This window comes from Phoca vitulina, unplaced genomic scaffold, assembly GCF_004348235.1.
Source record: "Phoca vitulina isolate PV1807 unplaced genomic scaffold, GSC_HSeal_1.0 scaffold4, whole genome shotgun sequence".
Classification (NCBI taxonomy): domain Eukaryota; kingdom Metazoa; phylum Chordata; class Mammalia; order Carnivora; family Phocidae; genus Phoca; species Phoca vitulina.
The window spans coordinates 27,541,418-27,553,535 of record NW_022589707.1 but is presented as its reverse complement, the minus strand read 5'-3'; the positions used below and the strand labels follow the sequence as shown (position 1 = coordinate 27,553,535).

The window sequence follows — 12,118 nt, the reverse complement described above, 5'->3', positions numbered from 1 at the left end:
TTTTATCTACAATTGCTTTTTGGCATACTGTTGGTCTGTTAAAAATGGTAACAAACTCTTTTTCTCTGTATATAGTTTACTTGTTGGGGACCTGATTAAGAAAGTAGTTTCAAGCATATAGGTCATAGGAAACGTTATTAGAGATTAGTCGAGATAAAACACATATAAATCTGCGTGCACTCAGAAACGGTTTGTGGGTTATTCTCAGAATTTGTTGCTCTGCGCTTCCCAGTACTCTGCTGTTTGGGGTCTTTGTTCCAAGAAATTCAGAGCATCTGTCATACCACATCTTAAAAAAAAGAAAACTAAAGAAATGTAAGAGACTCCTTTAGAAGAGAGCTGAGTTTACCGTGCAGATAGATTTCTGATGGCTCTTAGTCAGGGGTCCATTCACTGTAACTGCTTCCCTCGTATTTTCTTAGCATTTTGGGTCACATATGATTGGGCTAATCAATTTGGGATCATTTCATTATTAAACTAATGTGTTCTTTTTTTTTTAATATTTTATTTATTTATTTGAGAGAGAGAGTGAGAGCATGAGAGGGGAGAGGGTCAGAGGGAGAAGCAGGCTCCCCGCTGAGCGGGGAGCCGGATGTAGGGCTCGATCCCGGGACCCTGGGATCATGACCTGAGCAGAAGGCAGACGCTTAACCCCTGAGCCACCCAGGTGCCCCCTAAACGAATGTGTTTTTATAAAAATGAGTCTCCAGTCTCATTTTAAACAGAACCAAGCCCCTTGGACCGGTCACAGATGTTTCCACCAGTCATCTAAGATGCTGGTTATGTAGGTTTCAGGTGTTACCTTCATGGCATGCGACAGCTAGACGCTTTCCAGATAGACCAGCTGCATGGGCTTAACACCGATGACCTTTCATAGGACTCAAAAGATTTTGTTTGGGTTTGTTGTCTGCAGTCATTCATAACAGTTTTGGTTTCTTTTAATCAAACGTTGTGCTAAAGCTTTCTTTTTATGGCTTCTTGCAAGGTACTTGACTGCTGGTGTGTTCCTTTGTTTTCCTAAACTTACAGTAGCTGTCAGTCTTGTGCTGAGCTCCCCTCTCAATAGTACGCTGAATTGTGCAATTCTTGCTTGGCCCAGTCTGAGACAGGCATCCTTCCCAGAACCTAGTTGGCTTCTCAGAGGTTAAATACTTTTGGCAAAAACAGCAAATATGACTGAATAAAACCATAAAAATGAAAAACCTCCAGAACAGGGGGGAAAAGAATTATTTCTGACTGTGAACTACATCGATGCAGACGACTCCTCTTCTTTAGTCTTCTTAGTTTGCTAATACTTCTAATCCTCTCTCTGCTTCACATAAAACCAACATCGAAATGCTGTTTATGATTGTTGATCCCCCTGGAGGGGGTGGGGTGCCCGTGGTAGAAACTGTCAGCTCTTTGGTCTTACTTTAACCTTTTCATTACCTCAGGTCACAATTTGATCCAACTGCTCTTTATAGAGCACAACTAAAAAGAAAAATAAATTGATTTGAGAGAATTTAGGGATCTTCTTGTTGTTGTCCTACCTAGGTAGTTCTTTACTTATAAAGGACAGGGAATGACTGTGTCTGCGGTCCATGTCTCTGTAGATGCACCTTGTTTATGATCACTGTAATCTCTGAACTGCATTTTGGTTTGTGGCTTTTTTTAGGTGTCCTTGAATAGACTGGTTTTTCAGAGTAGCCCAAAGTGGTTTTCTAGTCAATTAGCTAGAACCTGTGTTTTAAGAGGATGTCTTTTTTGTGTATGTTTAAGTTTTAGTATTTACATAAAGAACTTACTCTTTAGAGACGTGTGTCATTACCGTGTTTGACCAGAATTCCTATGTCCTCTGCTCACTGCTTTTGTTCATGTATGTATGGACCTTAACTTTTATGCTTTAAATTGACAGATTTGTTTCTTTTGAGACATCTCTCTCGGCTGCCTACTGTCTTCTATTTCCACAGTGTGACCGGCCGCTTATCAGTTCTCCAACTCATAAACTTTGCTCTTGTTGAGGGTTAACCTTTACTATCAACTCTTCATTAAAAGTGAAATTCAGAATCATCTTTAGAAAGGAAAGGAACATGAATCAAGGCTAAAAACAGATCAAGACAAATCAGAAAGTTTTGGATTTATAACTGATCTTCCCCCAAGGAAGATGAACCAAGTGCCCTGCCCCCGCAGTCCGCACAGCATGCTGGATGAGAGCCTGGCCCATCCCGGCGAAGTGCATGGCTTCTCACTCTGACTCTGCTGCTGGCCTCTAGGACTTGGGGCGAATTTTCAAAAATTTCTCTAAGTCTATATTGGTAAAACAGGGATCATACCAGTACTGCTTCTTGAAAATATTATTAGAATTAAGGGAATTCATATTTGAAAAGAGCCTTAAACAGAGTTTAGTACAAAGTAAGTATCGAAAATAGTTTTTAAAAAATGGAATAGTGTGGGCGCCTGGCTGGCTCAGATGGTTAAGCATCTGCCTTTGGCTCAGGTCATGGTCCTGGGATCGAGTCCCACATCAGGCTCCCTGCTCAGTGGGGAGTCTGCTTTTCCTTCTACCCCTCCCCCCCCGCTTGTGCACGTGCGCACTCTCTCTCTCTCTGTCTTGCAAAAATAAAATATTTTTAAAAAAATAGCGATGAAAACATCTTCTCTCCTAAGGTAACATATTCCTTAATTCTGAAAACAGCCAATAAATAATTTTCCTTCATTAACACTAGGCTTCCCATTCTATGAAAAACAACCACTCATACCTATTATAGAAATCACATTTTGGAAAAAAAAAAATCACATTGTGTTATAGAAGATAGGCTAGAAAGGAGTGTTCGATCTATTGACAGCTAAGAACTTGTCTTTTTCATTTTGTTTACTAAAAATAGTTTAATGGACTTAAATTAATCTGTGACTCTTGTTGGCTAAAAGTAGGAGTTTGGACAGATCCTGCTCTGGATTTAGGGCTCCTCCTTTCTGTATGACAACTGTCGCTATCTAAAATCTGGAAGAGCTTTTTTTTTTTTTTTAAGATTTTATTTATTTATTTGACAGAGACACAGCGAGAGAGGGAACACAAGCAGGGGGAGTGAGAGAGGGAGAAGCAGGCTTCCCGCCGAGCAGGGAGCCCGATGCAGGGCTTGATCCCAGGACCCTGGGATGGAGCCCGATGCAGGGCTCGATCCAAGGACCCTGGGATCATGACCTGAGCAGAAGGCAGACGCTTAACGACTGAGCCACCCAGGCGCCCCTGGAAGAGCTTTTAATTTCCAATGAATAGCTAGGTCCTCTGAGTGGGGATGAGCTGTTTAGTTTGGAGCGTCACTCCCGTCCCTTTTTATCTTGAGGGCTGTTGATGTCTTAACAATCACATTCAGTCTCTCCCCTCCTGATTATTGGTTTCTTCTTCCTTTCTGTGTATAGGCATGGCTGGGCTCCCTTCTTCTGAATCAGACATTAAAACTTTGTATTTCATTCTGCTACCAAATCCTGTTAATGCCTCCTCAGCCATGTAATCAATCATGGACCTCTAGCTAACTGCAAGATTTGATTTGGATTTCTTTTTATTACTTTAAACTCTCAAGGTCTAAAAATTAACTCATCTGTCTCGTTATTTTAACCTAAGAAAAGCCACATATTGAGAGCAAACAGTCATTTTTGAGAAAGGACTGGTATCTTGAATATATGAAGAACTTCTACAAATCAGTAAGAAAAAAAAACATAACTAGAAAAATGAAGGGGGAACGTGAATGGCCTAAACACCTGTTTCAAAGAAGAAGAAACCCGAAAAGATGTCTAGACTTACTAGTGAAAACATAAATGCAAAGTAAAACCACCATGGGATGCCCTTTCACACTCAACTAACTGGCATTTATGAAAGTAGGACAGTCTCCAAGATTGGTGAGGTTGTGGGTGTTGAGCATTCTCAAACTTGGTTGGGGGCTGAGGGGAGTAAAATTTGGAGCAATGGCTTTGGAAACAAGTTTGCATATCCTGTGAGCCAACAGTTCTGCTAGTGACCTAGCACGTGAGCTCTAGGATACTTGCACAAAAGTGTTCCAAACACTACTATTTGGAATGGCAAAAATACTGGAAATGACAAATATATTCATAAATAGTATGGATTAATTATGGTATATGTAATCAACTGGGATACTCTACACCTGGAAAATAAGTGAACTTAGCGACATGAATCATTGAGGGTAAATTAACAGCGTTGAGCAAAAAAATGCTACTCACAGGAATTCCTCAGGTACCCTTTTCCTTTCTGATAGGTTACTGAGGGATGTTTCCACATTCACTGTTGTGAAAAGTACAGTGAAAAGTAAGGGAAAGATTCAGTCAAAATTCAAGACATTGATTATATTTTGGGAGAGGAAGCTTTGCTTAGGAAGGGACCAAAGGAGCCTTCAAAGATGTAAGCTTCTCCTTCTAAGGCTGGGTGGGATGGCCATTCTCTCCCCCCTTGAAACTGATAGATCCAATACAGATAGTTCTGAGTATGATGTGTTCTATGATTAATATATAAAGAATCTTATGTTCAAGAAGATTCTTAGGGCTTTAAGAGTACTCAGTTAAAGGTTCTTCAACGTCAAGTGAGTTTTTCTAGATTCCCCTTTCAGCCTTGAAATAGAAGCATTCCCTAGTGAAGTAGAAAGTTAAGGTCACATGTGTCAGAACTAGTTAATACTTGTCTCTCTCTGAAGGCATATTGAACAGAACTGGCTATCTGGCAGGTAACTCTGTTTTCTTCATATGATAATAAATCTAGCTCTTTGTAACCGTATCTTTATAACAATTACCTTACAAACCATGATGACAATATAACCCTGGAAAAGTTCGGTAATATACTGAATGTATCATACTGAATATTTTTTCCTTCCAGTTTTGGAGCAGGTGGGTGGAGCCGTCAAGTGTCTATTTCTAAAGGAACTTCAGTGTCACAGAAGTGTTGAGCCTGTGTGATGGAGAGCAGTAGGATATAGGGAAGATGGGTAAGAGGCACAGAGAAGTAGAACCTAGGACTAAGACCGCTGCACAGTGTGTGCGAATAACCTAAAATCTCAGCCACGTGAGAACACAACCACCACCTATTCGGTCGGTTGGTTGGCTGGTTGTTTCCTGAATGCAATACCCGCTTCTAAAGATTGCTCTTCTAAAATGTAAGTGTCTTTGTGAGCTCGCAGCCCACAGAAGACTTCCAAGACCGCATGGCATGGGGTTCTGGATTAGTTTGATCAATTCTTATCATTCAGTCCATTGAGGATTTCTCTGTGTTCATTTTTTTTTTTTTTTCCCCCTCACTACGGGGTCTCTTCCCAACTGAAAATGCAGATTGCTGTGTCCACTGTATCCTGGCCTGCTTGTTCTGTGAATTCCTCACCCTCTGCAATATCGTGCTGGGCCAGGCCCCCTGTGGCAGCTGCACCTCCGAAACCTGTTGCTGCTGCTGTGGAGACGAAATGGGGGAGGACTGTAACTGCCCCTGTGACACGGATTGTGGCATCGTGGATGCCTGTTGTGAATCATCGGACTGTTTGGAAATCTGTATGGAATGCTGTGGAATTTGTTTTCCTTCGTAGGTATTTATCTTCTGTTTGTGTTAAAACTGGAGTGTTTTAAAATTTTTCTTTGGGGGTGCAGAAAAGCACATGGTAAGATTCTCATGAAGCAACCCGGTATTTGCACTGTTAACTCATTATTTCAAGAAATCTCTGGAAGCTTGTTTCTCTCTAACCGAATCTACGTGGTTTAATATGTGAAATTTTAACTACTTTTAAACTTAATAAGTTACAATGACTGAGGGACATTTTGAACCCTCCCCCCCCCAAAAAAAAAGAAAAAAAAAAACCTAAATGTCTCCTCCTTTTTATGCATGTTTCTGTTTCTTTTAACCATTCTTAGGAGCCTCTTGCTCCAAATGTATTATTTCTCTGTGGGTATTTAAAACAGACAATTTAGTTTTGATGTCTATCTGTTCATGGTTCAAAGTAAGCATCCCTTCTTTTAAAGTGAACTTTGGGAAACAAACCCACACCGTAGTTGGGGACCCAGTGTTCAGTTCCATGCTGGATTCTCCCTTTCTCCCCTTGTTCATCAGACATTGAGCGCCTACTGTGTGTAATGGCCTGCTCAGATGCAGAGACGGATGCCACTGAACTCCCATCCAGAGGAGTATACAGTTTAGCAGAGGAAAGAGACCTGTCAAGTACAAACCCCATTCCTCAAGGCATACTGAAGTGAGGGTTATGGCGGGGACAGAGGGAGAGAGAGAGACTAAAAAGGCTCTAGGAATACACAGAAAAGAATAGCTCTTGCCTACTGGAATATGCACAAAGCTTCAAGGAGAAGGTAGCATTTCAGGAGGCTTTTAGGATGAGTGATCCATCTATGGCTTAGATGAATTAGATTTAGTGAGACCAAGCTTTAGGTGGGGAGCCTGAACTGTGTGTGCCCTTAAGCCATTAAAAGAAAAATGCCTTAAGTATGTATTTTCTTTAGTTGCAGGAATACAGTTTTTTTTTTGGTTAAAGACTATAAAATTTAACTAAAAATATGCAGTTTTTTACACATCATTTCAATGTTATGATAAAGTTTTTGATAAGAATATAATGCTTTATTAAAATAACTCTATTTTATAAAGAATGTGGAATACTTTCGACAAAATGCATTTAAATTAAGTGATTTTTTAACTATTAAAATCTCAGTATTCTGATTTTGATTTATTCAAAAATGTTTTGTTTTGGGGGGTTTTTTTGAGAGCTTTCAGTCTTTTGTAGGAGGCGGAGGCTGTTTGTTTTGCTTCGTAACTGATGTTTTATAAACATGGCTCATCTTAAATGTAAATACACCCTTTCTTCCAGTGCAGTGGGACGTCCACTACTGTGAGCAGATTTCAGTATTGCAATTTTATGTTAAATTAAACCAACACTGCAGGTTATCAAGATGCTGCAAGTGTAAAGAAATAGTCTCATAATCGACTTAAGCATGTAGTTAGTAAGACATAGACACTTTGTGTAGCCCAGATGAAAGTGGGAGTAAATTTCCCTACTATGTGCTCTCCTACTAAGTCTGCTCTTCCCAGAATTGTAGTTTGGTTTGATTTAATGTAATTCCTTGTAGAAATTCTGGAAGGATACTTTTGGACTAATAGTTATTTTTAGTTCTTCCAGATGAAATTCAAATTGATAGTGAAAACAAATTCATATTTTTAGGAAGCCTTTGGCAAACCTAGCCTTTTAAGAAAGGTTTTAAACCTAAAGCATAGGAATGTCACCTCTGGTTTTTCCTTTGAGATAAAACCTAGCTTCTGCTTCCGTCATTACTTTTAAAGGACTTAAAGGAAAAAAAAAAAAGCAAACTCCTGAATCCCCTTTTCAGTGCTTTGTGCATGTACACACACACACACTTTAAATTGTCGGGTTTAAATAGAATTATAGGAAACCGCTCTTTCTCTTGTCTAAAGAGTGTCTTTGTTACATTAAATATAAGAACATCTTTGTACTATTTCACAGTAACCAGAATCTGAATATTTACCTATACCCAAAGTTAACTTATGCGTATCTATTAGGATAGAGGAATATCATCTGTGTATTGACATATAAAGCCTTTTAATGACCTGGAATTGTTAAGATGTGTCACTTTTTATCTTGCAAGATTTTTCAACCAAGTGGTTTGTCTAATATTTAAATATATTCTGCCACTATTTGCAATGAAAATATTAGCACTTTTAAAGTAATGTTTCTCCATAACAGAGAACATTAATTGATAGAATTTTTTCATATTTATATTCACAGTACTTTTCCTCTGTTGTCTACTCTAGTCATTCCATAAAGTATCTTGTATAATTTTAAAAAATGAAAAAAACCAAAGTAGGAAAATGTGAAAATAGTTTCAGTATATATTAGAATTTCTGTATGTAAAATGTTCTGTTGAATTACATGGCCATGATGACTAAGTGCTACAGTTTACAGTTATCGATTTGGTCTCTTTTTAACTGTGGAAACTTTACCTTTAATATTTTTAAACTGGACCTGTATAATCCTGAATACATTATTTTGAAATAAAAAAATGTTCTCTATTGTGCTTTAGCTTATTTTCTACCTAACTGATACATTGGTATTTGAATGAATTTGACTGTCATTTAAAACTTGAGGCTTTTTTGTCTTGTTACTTCCCTCTCTAAAGATTTCCTAATTTCCTTATGTAAATCACATGACTCATGCCCCTAAATGAACTATGAAAGATTCAGATCCATTTATACTGCAAATCATAGTTAGTATAGGAGTTTAAAACATAGTCTTAACTAAAGGGTTTTTAGAAGTTGGGAGATGATAATTCCAAAGGAAGTAAATGGAAACAAAGGTAATTCTATTTTTAATATATATACTGAGATTAAACAGAAAAAAAATCTATGAACTCGGGTATTAGATTTAATGAATTTCATCCAAAAGTTCAATCATCAGAAGTATTTTCATCTCGGGTTTTTAGTGGTGCAATTTTTACACCAACAAACAATAACTTGACATAGTTCGTAGCCTTTTGTAAAGGAATAAAAGCATGTTGAGCAGGGAACCAAAAGATCTCATTATAGGATGAAGCCAAGCCATATTAAAGCTTGTGCACTAGTAATGTTTTATAGTTAGTATTTAACCCCTCCAAAATCACTTTAGTTAGAAGGCTTTTTATTTAGGAATATAATTTTATTTTTATATTCTTATAGTCTATCAACTATATCCTTTTTCCTCACCTAAAGTAGTCAGGATTTCTCTGAACAGTTCAAGGAGTAACCAAGGCAACCTTATGTAATAATTTCCCATTCTTTATCCATACAACCTCTATCAGTGCCCTAGATTCTAATGTTATAAATGTCAAAGTCACTGCCTAGCATAAATAAGACTGGAGTCCTGAGTCTGTGGCTTGCCTTCTGGAATTCCAGTTTTAATGCTTAGATTTACCCAACCACCTAATGAATCAGTTTATTTATTAATGAGATTATTTTTCAAATTATTCAAGACCTTTATGCCCTTTCCAATTACTTGTCATTTGTAGGCCTGCAGATTTATTACATCTAATCTGACAGGCAAGATAAAATTTCATCAAGTACTACACTATCCATTTTTCTTTTCCTTTTACACTAATGTAGTAAAGCATACCATTTTTTTTTTTTTTTAATAGATTTTACTTATTTGACAGAGAGTGCGCACACCAGCAGGGGGAAGGGGCAGAGGGAGAGGGAAAAGCAGATACCCCACTGAGCAGGGAGCCCGATGTGGGGCTCGATCCCAGAACCCCGGGATCATGACCTGAGCCAAAGGCAGACGCTTAACGACTGAGCCACCCAGGTACCCCTAAATCGTACCATTTTTGTTTTAAATAGTGGTTAAGATATTGATAGGGCTTACTCCACACTTACTGTTTACATTTTTTGGTCAAGCGTTTTTACAAGGGAGTCAGTCCCTTTAACCTTTCCTCTCCATGCCCCACTATTAACAATAAATTTCCAGTGTGCCCATTTTCTCAAGGTACCTCAGTGGAGTCAGGACCCTCTTGTAGTTTCAACCTAGGTAAGAAGTTTGGCACCTCTCATGAGAAACTGTTAGTGTTTACTTGCTTATTTAATATTAGAGATTTTGTGGAAGGGGGTATGGAGATGGGAGAACATTACGACGCAGCCCTAAAGTGGAGGGTGGTTTTTGCAAAAACGATCAGTGGTGACTAAATCCAAAATTCCCAACAATGACTGCTCCCTCGACCGTAAAAGGGCTGTGAATCAAAATACATTGTAAATGTTCAAATTTTAATGGAGTCAGTATAGCTCCTAAGCTGCCAAATGTCAACATGAGTAGTTCCCTGCCTTCATACTGAACTGTGGCCACTAGTTCTGGTTCCATTGTTTGTCTGTTATTTATGCCCTCGAGCCCTCACCTCGGTGCTTGCTAAAACAGAGTGCTGCATTCAGTTGTGAGGTGACCGGGAAGAAATCACGGTAGATAACCATCCTTTGACATATTACCGACATGGGGTATAGATAATATGTGTTAAAGACAAAGTGTAGCTTTGCAATTAAGTGCTCACTTCCAGGCAGGGCTTTGTGTGAGGTTCGGTGGAGAATGTAATTATTAGGAAAATAGTAAAAAGCAAATTCAAACAAATTCTAAGTTTAGCTTGAAAAATTGAAAAGGTTCTTAAGTTCTGTCTGATGCATAAAGGGGTAGAAGCAAAAGAATTACGTTCCAAAGCCAAGAAAGAGGGTGTATAAAAGCAGCTGATCCACTTGACATAGTTCATAGCCTTTTGCAAAGGAATAAAAGCCTGTTGAGCAGGGAACCAAAAGATCTCATTATAGGATGAAGCCAAGCCATATTAAAGCTTGTGCACTAGTAACTATGTCTAAAAACAGCCTGCTGTTTTATATTGAACCAATACATTTCTTAACTTGGTAGGTTGCAGTGTAAAGATGTACAGAGCCTGTCTGCTGGATGCTATGCCAATTACAGATGTGGCGGAGTGGTGTCAAACACCTACAAATAGTTAGGATCTCAAGCAATCTTAGAGTGAAACAAAAGAAGTTTTAAAATGTCATCTCAAAACCTAGAAAGCGCAGTTCATCATGTGTGTCTGACTCTTATAGTCTTGAGATCACCTTTATTATATAATTTAATGTGGACGTCATATGATCCCTCAATCAGAATGCACAATTCTTTCAAGGACATGAATAGTGCCTGAGAGATAAGGAGAATATCTTTTAAAAGTAACACCTTCAGATGACAAGGCATCTGTGATCAGCTCTGCAGGAAGGGCGTTTTATTGGTGTTGAGGCGAAGGAGGAGGGAAATACCCACGAATACATATTCTATTAGATTTTCTTAGATCATCAGAAAGAATAATTGGGCATATTTACACAATTACATTTTAGTAAACTGTGATGCCAGCTTAATGAGAATACGTATCCTGGTAAAAGTACATTAAATGGCAATCCAAAAGCAATTTGGCTGCTGAGGACATTATTTTTTTTATCTAATTATTCACAAATTAATGAATAAAATTAAATTCCAATCACTGAAGAAAATGAAGCAATGGTGAGAATCAGAACTACAGATTAGTTAAAGCAAAGATATGCAATGCATAACAGAATTAAAGCATTTCTTTTACTCAAACTCGGGTGCTTAAAAAAGAACAAATCCATCATCTTGAAATTTGACTTGTAGCTTGACATTAAAAATAATATGAGTAGAATTTTCAGTGGGGTAAGCACAAAACTAGTTCAAGTTGTGTCACTCTCAATTACTGTACTCAGGTGGTGTGCCCATTAAAATTCCCACTTGTGGGTTCCGCTCACTATGCAAATGGGGTCATTACCTGGAGAATTTAATTGGTTATGACACTGGGAGTAGGACTTTTCCTTTCAAAATAAACCCACTTACACACATTTTCACTAGAAATATGATTGTTATATATACTTTGGATTGTTTTGCTCTATCAATATTTACTAAAATTAGACTCCCTTTGCTTACGTATTCCTTACGAGTAATTCACAGTGGATCCAAATTACTTTGTGGATATGGTTTTATTTGTCTGTGACACTACTTAGAATGACTCTTTTGTAAATCATATTGCTTCTCACAATATCAGATGAGTCTCTGTATTGGTCACCCCACCCCTCATGTGGGTGGGTCCATTTCCAGTAAAGGTTTTTATCTTTCCATAGTACACATCTTCTCTTTCATCAGCGTTCTAAATATTTGATTTGAGGGGATTCTTCCCTTTTTCTCCTTTTGCTGTCACTTTAAAGAAATGTACAGTTAAAGACTTAACCTGCCCTCTTGGATGTATAACACACATACTGTTTATGTAATACAGAACGTATAATAATACCTACGGCCGAGGAACCGAATCTGTACCACTTGCAAGGCCCTTACGTTCGCCGAGGAGTCTGGGCGGAGGACAGAAGTTATTTCTCAGAAATGGTTCCAGAGACACACTTCCACCAAGAGCCACTAGATGACTGAATTTATTTATTTATATTTAAGATTTTTATTTGTAAGTAATCTCCACACCCAACGTGGGGCTCGAACCCACCACCCTGAGATCAAGAGTTGCACGCTCCACCGACTGAGCCAGCCAGGCACCCCCCGAAACC

The 12,118-nt window shown here is 38.4% G+C and overlaps 1 protein-coding gene across 1 annotated transcript in view; it reads left to right on the top strand.

The window, feature by feature from the left end:
- Positions 1-8,018, top strand: part of MDFIC (MyoD family inhibitor domain containing) — a 91,470-nt gene extending 83,452 nt beyond the window's left edge. Inside the window, 1 exon segment of the mRNA XM_032401303.1 lies at positions 5,311-8,018. Coding sequence (XP_032257194.1) covers positions 5,311-5,558 — 248 coding nt within the window. The 3' untranslated portion in view covers positions 5,559-8,018.
- Positions 8,019-12,118: the final 4,100 nt, after the last annotated feature.